Raw genomic sequence first — 12330 nt, 5'->3', positions numbered from 1 at the left:
GGCTGTCGGCTGTCAGTCTGAGCTGATTTTGTAGGATTAAAAGTGGAAGCCCCGCTTGCTTCACTTTTTGTATAAATTACGATATGATGATATCCTGACGTAGCTACTTTTAAGGGTACGTCTTCTATGCAAAGACACCTCGTCATTTCTATGGATTTTGAGCGGAACTGGAAAAGACAACACGGGGCCAACGCAAGACACTCGGAAGCCAATCAGTATCAAGGATTTCAAGGACTAACAACCAGCGTCTTACCATGTTTTTCTAAAATCAAATCGAAAGTACGAATTCTTTAGGCTCCTCGTTTCCACCGTCAGCATCATCAAGTTTCGGATACAGCTGGTCAGCGTTTGTCTCGCCATTTAAATCGTTCAATGCATCATCATCTAAGTCATTCCCAGTATCTTTCCTTGCAGCTTCATCTGTCTCCTCCTTTGGAGTGTCTTCATCGGGTTTAACAGGCCCCTTTAAGAACTGTGTTATTTCTGCATACTGTGTTTCTGCATAAGGTGGGGGTGTCTTTACCGGCCCAGGAGGGCTCACCGCCCCTTTATGGAATTCACCAAGGTCAGCATACGTCCCTTCCCCGGGCTGAGCTTTCTGTTGGTGGAACAAATTTTAACAAACATGACCACCCACACCCGAGAGTGGCTAACTTGGAGAACATGTTTAACTAAATTTAACTGGAAATCCAATTCGTACTTGCCTGCTCCTTGGTTGCCTTTAAAATCAAACTAACCGTTCTACAATTAAAGCCTAATTAAAGCCTCAGAAAAAAAGCACTTTGTAAGCAAAGTACAAACACAAAGGAAACAATTGAGAAGCGGCTGGTTCTGCTCCTGTATGGAGTCTTTCTTTTAACCCTATTCAACCCAAGCTTCTCTTTGTCTTCTACAAACCGACACCCACCCCACTCTTTTTGACGCTCTTAAGGGCAGTGCCTTCTTTTGCTCATGCACAAACGTTCTGCGAATCACGGGATGGTCCGAGAAACTGGGGATTCACCGACCGTGTCTCCTAACGCAAATGCATTTCTCGCACGGCTTATCATTTATGAAGGAAAAGCGGATTTCAGCAAAGGGCCAATGGAATCCAAAAAGAAAATGGGGGGGGGGGGGGGGGGTAAAAACTCCCCCCACCCCCCAACGAAAAAAATGCCATTATCGTTGCTTAATTGCGTCTCAAAAATGGATGATACTGCTTACTCCAGATTTTCTTTTGGATTCTAACAGCCCTTGCTAAGATCTGCTCTTCCTGTATATCCATAAACAGCACAAAAGTACCTATGTACTAGGAGGCACAGTCCTAAGTGTATTTAAACCATGACAAAGACACTTGAATGATGTCACGGGTAGTGGCAAATGTTCCTCTACATAAGTATCAGAATGACGATGACGTCACATTAGGTGGAAAATAAGTCAGTATTTTGGAAAAATCCGCCATCTTGGAATTTCGTCACTAAACTATGCTTATGAACACAAAAAGAACTTACAGGAATATACAAATTTGATAAACGCGCCTGTAAAAAAACAAGACTATGATAAGCACATGAATGGCCACCAACACTCCATAACTAAATGACAAATTCTAGTCATGGAATTCAATGCCAACTCTCTCCCCTTTCCGGTCTGGACAGAGTTATTGAATGGGCAGGATCCAGCAAGGAGCAGACAAGCATAAACAGCCAAAAAGATTGAAAGGAACTGAAAAACACAAGAACAGTGCGTATGCGTTTATTCAATTTTTAAACGTCTTGCGTCATTAATTGCACTTTAATTCTCTCCTAAAGCGGTTAAAGTAAGTACATTTTCAGTGTTTATTATTATTATTTTTTTACCTTTTTTACAGTACACTTGGGTTTCCATTTATAGTTACTTTCGCAAACTACATTTTTAACACAGATATGATATAAGATTACTGTTTTAACTCTTTATTAATGAACCTTTTAAGTTTTAACAACATTGTTGCAACTTTCTGATTTTAATGAAATTTCGTTTAACATTAAGTCCGTCAAATTGTTTCAAAGGTTATGCATAAAGCTTGTCAGCCATTTTCTTTATATCCTTCTGTTGCCATACGTCCGTGGTTACGATACTTAATTTATATTTTCCCGGGGGCTAAAGTCGTCTCCTTCGCCATAATTTCCTTCGCATGCAATTCGTATCTTGTTTGCGTGTAGCAGAAACACGTTATGCCACGCCACCATGCATGTATACAGGCACAACGAAATCTCTTTCAACTATACGATGATACCGTTGTTGTGGTCTTTCCGCAGACACTGAATAAAGTGTCTTTGCCAACTCTTACCGTTCGTGGACTGCAAATTTAATATGCCATGCCTTGCTAGCAATAGACCAAACAAGATAAGACCAGAACAACAATCGACAGACTGAAGTGTCTCAGGTCTACCTAATATTATCATCTGATCAATCAGGTCAATAACCAAAGTCAAAATCATCAGCTCACAGGGAAATTTTCAACTTGACCCTAGAGAGAGGACACTCTAGAGAGTGTCCTTTCGCAGTAGGCGTTTGAAAAACAACAGTCAACAACACGCCTGTTTAAACGACGACCAATACACAACAAAAACTAATTTGTGCCGTTTTAGACATATAAATGGTTGTTTGATAGGCATAACAGACTAAAGCTTGCGCTGCACTTTCCAGCTGAATAAGATCTGACTGTCATGGAGCCAGTGCTGGAAATCATTCAGTTTGCACAACACGTTTCAAATTCGGATCCTTTAAACTGATTCGGGAAACGAATAAATTGGGTAGGCATCCGTCACCTTGGAGTAATTTAATAAAGCATTTTCAATCCATTTATGGGTAATTTCGAGTCATACAGCCTTTAAAGAGGACTTTTAAGTTTACTCAGTGAGAGACCTGTTTACAAAAACACAAACAAAGAGGGTTTGTGGCTTTTTGTTTTTCGAGGTTTATGCCATTAGTAAACAACACAAAAGCCAAGTCACTCTTCCGTATGAACACCATATCCACACACATATATTTATTGAGTTGTCAATTAAGCATTACGACGAATGCTGCTCAAACTGAATACAACTCTCAATAGTTGAGCTTTGTAGTGAGTACACAATTATACAGTATTTCTAAGCTTTAATAAGAATCGTCTGTGCACTTTTTGCAGCTTGGTCAATTGGGTTCGGGATGCTACCGATTAGACGTACCTTTTATATGCTCTGAAACGTAACCAGTTAATCAGTATCAAGCAGTTTTAAGTTAACAAAAGGGAAAATTGAGTCACATCAAGTTCGACAGTTGTTTCTGGAGTTTTGCTGCTCTTCAAAGTGAAAAATCACTCTGGGGTTATCATTTTATGACTTGATACACATTTAAGTCATGATTTTAAAATCTGAAGTAAATTTAAAGAGGAGTACGTAAATGTGCATAACAGTTACAGTGCAACTAGAAAATGAATGCATAAGCTGCATAGTGAACTTGCCCCTCAGGGGACCAGCTTTAAACCAGTTTTAAATGGCCACCTTCTTGGGCCTTGAGAATGTTTATGCCTATGTTAAACGTCAGTTTTAAAGAAGAGAAAGAAGAGCTTAAGAATGTGACATACCTCCCTTCCCCCTCTAAAGATGATAACTGTGAAACCTTGAACTTAAAACAGTATGATTTAATTTATGCCTAACCTGTGTCACACTTGAGTCATTGAGTGTAATTCCGGGCGTCTTCACGGGATTTGAACTAAACGTTACCATCGGGGTAGCTTGTTGTCCATCATACTCATATCCAGGATTCACATAATTTGCACGGGGTATCCGGCCATCATTTCTGTCATCCTTCGTACCATTCCTACCAGAAAAAGCAGAACAATAAGGGAAGCAGAGATGGTGCAGTGGTGACAACAACAACACTAAAACAACCTACTAATCTGGCCCGGGTTTAATTCCCACACTTGGCGTCATATTTGGACACAAAATAGACAGCAAGGACTGTATTGGCCAATTTATTCAAGATGCAATCCATTTCCATCCTAGCCATCAGTAGCCAATGATGATTGATAGTACTCCTTGTGCACTAGTTGGGTTATTGTAAACAAAACTGAACCAATATTTTAACAATTCCATCGATACAAAAATGCGTTTTAGCTATTCACAGTGCAATAAGGATAGATAACTTTACCCTTTAAACAGAAAACAAGGTTTTTTATTTTGATTATAAACTTACCCTTATAGCTTTTCATTTACACTATTGCACGATTATTACAACTCACTCAGTTTGTCTAATGTGATTGTAGTATCCAGGAACTGAATTCAAGCGGATAGAAAGTACAGAGGAAACGAAAGTTTGCTATTTCTTTCTGACAATCTTGTTGCTGCTGCCATCATCGTCGCTTACGTTGGAACTTATTCCCTCATATACTTCTCGAGTCTGATGCATTCAAAACAACAAACTTAGTTAACAGTTCTTACCCTTCTGGGTCCTGTCTTTGTCCAAATGTACCTAAAATTGGCAATAAAGTCGAAGTCATTTGGTAAGTAAGTATACGTGGCAGAACTGGTCTACAATGATACGGCGTATTCTTATTGGTTCCCCTGGGCGGTCCAAATTTTGCTATAGACTCTAAATTGATTTCAACCCAATTGGATTTTGGAAGAAATGACCAAACGAATACTGTATTGCATGAACTGAAACGTTTGCACTTGTATGGCATGGGGTCACCAATTCATGAATAGAGAGTTGCTTCGCTGTTGGCTATTGACAGAATTGTTCAGAAATCAAATTTGATAAAATGCAATCTACTTTCATTGTTGTAAACCTGGCCCCAGTTGTTCAAAGGGCGGATAATTTTATCCAGTGGATAAGTCACTATCCAGCGGTGCAAATGTACTCCAAACAACGCTTCTGGCAAGTTTTCCACACAATCCCATACTTAAATTAGACATACGCTTCTACTCTATAGAGTGTTTTTATTCACGTGACTACCGGCCATATTGGTTTACTGAAACAAAAGAAAGTATTTGAATAAAAATAGAGTTCAATTTCCAGAGGTTTAGTTTGGGAGACCAACATGGCCGCCATTTCTTTGTTTTGGGACACCAACATGACCGCCGTGACGTCAAGTGAAAACACTCTATACACAAATTATAGGGCTATAGGGGAATTCTTGCACACATTTATTTGCCGCGTAGCGACCTATCCAGTGGATAAAATTATCCGCTCTTTCAACAACCGGGGCCTTCACTTAATCAAAAACACCTCGAAGATGCTTTTAAAAAAAATTTGGCTGCATCTCGTTTTTTCAACCCATTTCTCGGTGTTTGGAAATTGGACGAAACACACTTCTCATGTTTGCTATATTACATCTAGTTACCATTTTGGATGGCTCCACGACCACGCTTGTTCTTGTGCACTCCATAGGCAATTATAGCTACAAGAAGAGCAAGCACCACCACACCAGCTATTACACAAAGGATGATCAGGGCAGGTTTGGCTGAAAACCAAATAATAAAGAAAGATAAGGACTAAACCAGGATTAAGGTTAACCCAAGCATAGTCAACTTCCTCTGAACAAACAATCCCCTACGGCCCCACTGACACTAATGCGCTTTCCAAAGTCTCAATTTTCACCTCGCCAAAAACGTAGGAAAATATTCTCGCCCACACTCGTATCGTTTTCACCACTTCACAGTAAAACACTCGAAAATGACGAATCACGCCAAAACCTGGGGTTGCGCACGTTTTGATGATCGGGTTTGACTGGAACCGACGTCGTGTAAGGCTATTTACGGCACCGTTGTCAAAAGGTCTTCGTTTTCACCTGTCCACACTAAATACGAAGCGCTTTCAAAAGCCTTCAATTTCGAAGCCGCGTTCGAAGGTCTGCGTATTCATTATCGTTTTCGATCGTTTTCGTTGGAACGATAGGCGAAAACGTATCAAAACGTATGCATTTTCAAACGAAAACACATTAGTGAAGACGGAACCTAAGACCTCAAGTTGGTCTTTTAAATGTAGTTGGTACTGGTCCTGACGATGTTTGTCTCAAAGAGAACTGTAGTTACATTGTTCATATTGAATCCCAAACAACAAAATACAAAACTTGCTTGGCCATATATCAATGTGCATTACTCTTAACCATCTTCCGACTGGATGTGTCATGCAACGAGATGAGAGATTCACTGGTATTGAGGTGGACATTGGGAAACTATAAATGAAAAAGGCGAGGCAATGTTTGGGGGATAAGACACAGCTTTTCACTGTATTTCAAACCAATTTTAAGTGGTGGTGGAGGAAGCTCAATGCCGGTTTCCATAATTTATTATTGCCAAAAATACTTTGAGTTTTGATTTTGGGTAACATTGGAAATGAAACGGTTAACTGAGCCATCCTGTTCGTGCAGTGATAGTTGAAAATCTGTTGATAAAAAAACTTAGAGGAAACCAACCATTTGACCACGTACCATGTTCAACCACGTCACAATTTTGGTCGACCAAAGCAGCACTCAAGGTCGATTTTTATTCACCTCCAAAGTGATAGTCGTCGGTATCGAGAACGCTTGCCCAGCAAACAAAATGTCCGACATGAACTGGCATTTTCTCAGATATGGAAAAATTTTGGTGGGAAATGTCTGAGGGCCCACCAATATATCGAGTTCTGCACAAATTTGTTTACCATTAACTTAGCCCGACAAACAGAAAATCCTACGAATATAAAAGGTATGACACAAAGTGAAAATGAATATGGTAGAAGTTGCATACCCTTTTTGCAGTCTTTTCCTTCAAAAAATGAATTGCAGGATTCGTCCGTTGTAGGAGGCTCTGAAGTAAAAAGAATATCAATGACGAAACGAAGAGAATAAAATCATAGGTAATACATTACAGTCCTCTATGATCTGGGTTGGAGTGAAGAAATGAAAGACTTGAATACTATCAAATACTGTAAATTTGTAGAGGGGTTATTGGAGGTACTTTTGTTAAAGATATCTTCCACTCTTACAAGAAATTGACGTTCAACTGTTGGAAAAAGTGTCTAGATCTGAAAGGTTAATTGAAATAGTGGACATATCCGATTCTACTTTCGCCTATTTTCACTTCTAAATTTTTTGCGCGCCGCCATTTTGGATTCAATGACGCTATGCGGTTGCCCAGTTATTCTACAATGAAGAACTTATCTTTCCTGAAAATAGCACCAACTGCATGACGTCATAAAATCCAAGAGGGCGGCGTGCGGGAAATTACCAACAAGAGTATTGCATTGAATTGGATCGCTTAGTTTTGATCTGCTTCCGTCAAGTAAGGCAGACGGAAGGAATTCTTACTTCTAGTGTTACATTAGAGCCTTAAGTGAAAGTCTTAAAGAACAAGTCAACTGGCTTGACGACAACTGCAAAGAAAAGGAACAACGATTGGAGTCTAAACAAGACGACATTGAGCAGTATATCCGCAAGTTTAACCAAGTGAGATACACGGTATTGCGGAAAATAAGTATTCTGTGTGCGGGGATCTTAACTTGTCTAATGTTCACATTTTTCAAGTTTATGAGTTACTTTATCAACTTTCTATATATTGTATTTATGATTTTTATTCATTTCTCGATTATTGTTGTTAGTTTTGCTTTTTTAATTGTAATTAATATACAACATAGAACCTCCTTGGGCCGGAACCACTTTGTGAAGGAGCTTCTGGATAAATATAATAAACCGTCTGAACACTATAACGTCTTAGAGATTCAAGCAAGACAAATTAATCATTTTGTATTTTCTCACTGCCATCATACAAGTTTTTTAGCAACATATTTTATCTGTAGGAACCTACGAACATTCCTAAATGTTTACGGACCATTCATGTACAGATCAGGATCCATGTGCAATGGCCTTGAAATGTTTAAAACAGTTGGGAATTTTACGCTCGATGCACTGGGGGAATAAAAGTGATATCCTGTGTTTTTACCCTGTTATGAACGGCTTGGGACTTCGATTAATGCTAACTGGCAAGAGTGATAATTATCCTACTAAGGGTCACTTCGACAAATATATTTTGGAAAAAAGCACTTTTACAAGTACCTCGTTGCAAGAAAACAGCAATTTCACAAATGTACTTTTTGTGAAATGCTTCCCTTTACCAAGTATAGTGTTGTCAAAGGGCAAGTTTTTTTTCCCCACCAATAATTTGTTTTGGGAAAAAAAAGCCCCTTTTTATTACAAAAAAATATAAGACCACAGCTTTTTTCAACAAAAAATAAATTGATAAAAGTTCAGCTTTTTACATACAAAGCAGCTTTTTTACAAATATCTTTCTTTGTAAAAACGCGGGTTTTTTTTTTTTTTCCAAATATATTTTTTGTAAAAGAGTAGCCTTTTCAGAAATATATTTTTTTGTGAAAAGGCACCTTTTTAACAATAACATAGTTGTAAAAATGCAGCTTTTTACATAAAAGGCAGCATTCATACAAATATATTTTTGTAAAAAGCAGCCTTTTACGATTATATTATTGTAAAAGCAGCTTTTCTTTACAAATATATATTTTTTGTAACAAGCAGCTTTTCACAACTATATACTTGTAAAAATGTTGCTTTTTTAGAAATATATATATTGTAAAAAAGCAGCTTTTACAATTAAATTCTTGTAAAAATGTAAAAAGCAGCTTTTTACAATTATATACTTGTAAAAATGCTGCTTTTTTTTTACATAAAAAGCAGCTTTCTTACAAGGACTGTTTTTTATTTATTTTTTTATTCTTACTTTCACACAACAACCATAAATAAAGATGTAAATAACAAAAACTCACTGATTGTTTCTCCAACAACCACTTGATTGACTGGAATCCCACCCAGTGACTTATCTTTGGTTGCTTCTTTCAAAAGGCCATCCACATCATTTTCGTAAACAGTCGTATTGAATGTTAGTTCCAGGTCTGCAATCACACTCCCCTTGCTATCAACGTAAAAACAGACAAAATAACCACAACGACTTAAGAACAATGTCAGCGAATTGAAAAAATACTTGGCAAAACCAAAACACATGTCAGTTGTCATCAGATGCAGCAACTCCCGCCCCATTTCAAAATAACAAATAAAACGATAAGTAACGACGCTTGATCAACAAATAAAGTACAAATAATTCGCATCAACTTAAATTCTGTCTACTGTTATACAACTTGCAGGTTCCACGTCCATTAACCAAATAACTCACCTCAATTTTGTCACCCTTACTTTAGTCAAACCAGTCCCACTGAATTCATCCAGAAACTGAAAAAGAAAAATAATGGTGCTTGATTAAGACCTGATTGGTTACCGAACTGTAGAAAGGAAACTACGACAAAATTTTAAAAGATTTTTGACTTTACACCATCTTGGATTTTTTATTTTACCAAGACAACAAAATACTACCATACTTAACGTACTGAGCGGTATTAGTACAAACTATGTAAAGTATATGAAATAATTCAAACTGTACAAACTGTATGAGTAAAAGCGTAAACTGGCTCAAAATTTAAACAACGGCTTTCAACTTTCAACTTTATCAAGTTTTTTCCCCTTTGTCTCAGAGAAATCGCAGAAACCAATTTCAGTTTGTTCTCACATTCCTCAATTTCACTTGAAATCTTGGGGTGAACCGTGCAGTGTATTTAAATAGGGTTAAATGTAATTTAACTAAGTTAACGACTTGAAGTAAGTTTGCTCCTTGGTGGCGTGGCGTAGGGAAGCGTTAGCGTTTATTGGCCTATAGTTTGGGCAATGGTGGCACATAAGCGTTTGGGCGTTTGTTGTTACATTACTGTTTGGGCCTGGTTCAGGTCTGCGGGCAGTTGCGTGGCCAGCGGTATTCTTGCGGTTTAGGCGTGCTGTTTTGCACATGCTTGGAAATTTACTCTACTCAGCGTTTTCCGTGGTGTGGTTAGTTTATCGCGTTTTGTTGGGCATTTCTTTCCCTCCCTTCCCTCCCGGCAGTGTTAGGTTGTTATTGTTGGGGATTGGTTAGAGTTAGGGTTGGTTCTTTGTCTTGTATACTTATTATTTTTCCACTGAGCTTCTAGTCTCAGTGTGACGGGTGCTAGGGTTGGGGATGGGTTGCGGGCGGGACTCGTGGCTTGGTTGTGGGTAGGGCAGTCTTATGGGGTGTTCTACCTACCTGGGTTTGGGTTGGCGGTACCAGCCCCTGGCTTCTGGGTACCCAACCTCCAATTGCGACATAGGCGTTAAGTAATATATCAAACACGAAAAGGTGTTTCAACATTTCTCCAAACACTGAGAAGTAGGTTGTAAAAACGAGGCAAAGCCGAGTGTTTCTAAAACGACTTCAAGGTGTTTGGATATCGGATGAAACGCACTTTTTGTGTGTTTGATATGGCTTCTCAAGTGAGCAATAGTTCTTGGAGAAATTCAAGGCTAAAGTTGGCAAAATTTTAAGGCAATTTCGAACACATATCCAAACCACGGTCACGGTAGTGATTTTCCTTGTTTTTCGTGATGAATTATTACTGAGTTTGAGAATGTACAAGGAAAGATGGTATTAAACTTCAGCACAGTTTTGAACTCGAATCATGTTTAAATTCCCAAAAAATAACCCTCTTAGGCAGCCCTTTATTAATAGACAAAGCCGGGTGTAATCACTAAGCTTGTTGAACGTTTAACCTTTCGACGTAATGAACAAGTGTGGTGTCCTTAACTGATGCCAAACTGATAAAAAGCAGATTATCATGAAAACAGAAAAACCAAACCCAGCAACATCAAGACTTACGGCTTTCTCAATTCTGTCAGTTAACTCTTTGGTCTTTGGATTGTCCAAGTTGTCATACTCTGGTTTAAACTCTTCGTCTGGGAACTCAATTCCAGCAACATGGGTTACTTGCGCTGTTTCTATGGAGGAATTGAAAAATGACGGTATTTAAATACAAAAAACAAAACTAAAATGACATCAATGTACAGTGGAATCCCGATTTCTCGAACCTTCAGGGGAAACAAAAATTGGTTCGAGAAATCGAAGGTGCCATCAAATTACGCTTAATTGGTCGGGTATTGTTTGATTATGAGTATTGTACAAATTTTAACAAAAATATATCCTTTTAAATGTAGATCCTGACCTTTATTTACAAACAGAACGTACCTAAAAAACAAAAACGGAACATAACAGAACACATGTCGTGTAGAGTAACCTTGGGGATGGAGAAGGCATGCAAGTACCATGCACTCTTCATTTCAAGGGGACAACAAAATTTATCGATGTAGTTCGACAACAGCTTCAGAAAAACAATTAAATGAGGGAAATTTTGTTCTGTAATCCGAAGCAGTCACTGTACCATTCGGACTGATGATAGATTTGTGGCTTGCTTGTTGTGTGATTTAAAAGATGCGAGAAAACAGCTTATCCGGAAGTGTCAATTTGTTTAAAGACATGAATGTAATTGACATCCGCACTAAAAGTGGTTTCGAAATTTTTGCAGGTTCGAGTTATCGAGGGTCAATTTGTCCCACGGGAGCCAAAATTGGTTCGAGTTATCGGGAGTTTCGAGAAATCGAGGGTTCGCGAAATCGGGGATAAAATTATAGAGCTTGAGTGAAGCAAATCCAAGGGAAACAAGGTTTGACTCGAGATATCGGGAGGTTCGGGAAACTGAGGGTTCGAGAAATCGGGATTACACTGTAGGTTATATGATGCGTGGGCAAAGTATTGGACAGGCGGCAGATAAGAACCGTAAACTATGCAAATGACCCGTTTTAAACTTTCACAAAGACAACAGAAGGTTGCTGAAAAAATTTTATTAAATCGATATCATTTCTTTAGATCAGATTCAAAATAGCTTTCAATTAAACTTTGTTCAACACTGATGGCCCAAAACGCAAACTACAGCTAGTCCAGAACTTTGCCGCTCACCTATTATTAGGGAAGAGAAGATTCGATCACAAAACACTAATGCTCAAGCTGTTAAACTGCTTCCTATATCTGTTCTTTTTACACATTTAAGGTGCTGTTCACTATAACAGCGCATAAATAATTTTGCTCCCAGTAACCTTAATAAATAAATAACCTTGTAACTATGGTTCGCAAACGATCACCAATATTCATCTACCTCACAATCGATGTCGCACTACCCTAGGACAAAATTCCTTTTCATATCGGGAAAACAAAAAAAACCCTCAGTCTCCCAGAAGTATTCCGATATTTAAACTTAACTTAAAGGCCAGCTAATCAGTACTACACTTTCATAAACTAGCAGTCCATACAACAAGAAATCAGGAATGATAACCTTTTCACTTTTCACAACACACGTTTCACAAACAGTAGCTGCAAAGTTTTGCAGCAAAAGCCATTATCGCACTATATATCATGTTCCATTAAGACAACCACGGCAAACGTTTCG

At 38.4% G+C, this 12330-nt stretch overlaps 1 protein-coding gene across 8 annotated transcripts in view; it reads right to left on the bottom strand.

Annotated features, from left to right (window-relative positions):
* Positions 1–12330, bottom strand: part of LOC146470857 (hemicentin-2-like) — a 45926-nt gene that overhangs the window by 5375 nt on the left and 28221 nt on the right. For 6 of the 8 annotated variants that reach the window (XM_085121523.1, XM_085121528.1, XM_085121527.1 and 3 more), the window contains 8 exons: positions 10710–10828; positions 9162–9217; positions 8758–8903; positions 6729–6788; positions 5342–5461; positions 4440–4470; positions 3657–3819; positions 254–598 (listed from right to left, as the gene is read on the bottom strand). In XM_085121523.1, the coding sequence (XP_084977649.1) occupies positions 269–598; positions 3657–3819; positions 4440–4470; positions 5342–5461; positions 6729–6788; positions 8758–8903; positions 9162–9217; positions 10710–10828 (1025 nt within the window). In that variant the 3' untranslated portion in view covers positions 254–268. Of the gene's footprint in view, positions 1–253; positions 599–1148; positions 1518–3656; positions 3820–4439; positions 4471–5341; positions 5462–6728; positions 6789–8757; positions 8904–9161; positions 9218–10709; positions 10829–12330 lie in introns of those variants that run through there. The other 2 variants (XM_085121524.1, XM_085121525.1) reach the window with 2 other exon arrangements.

This window comes from Pavona decussata, unplaced genomic scaffold (assembly GCF_977016875.1).
Source record: "Pavona decussata unplaced genomic scaffold, jaPavDecu1.1 SCAFFOLD_110, whole genome shotgun sequence".
NCBI classification, from domain to species: domain Eukaryota; kingdom Metazoa; phylum Cnidaria; class Anthozoa; order Scleractinia; family Agariciidae; genus Pavona; species Pavona decussata.
Note: the sequence above shows the minus strand (reverse complement) of the source record. Positions and strands in the feature narration are given on the sequence as shown.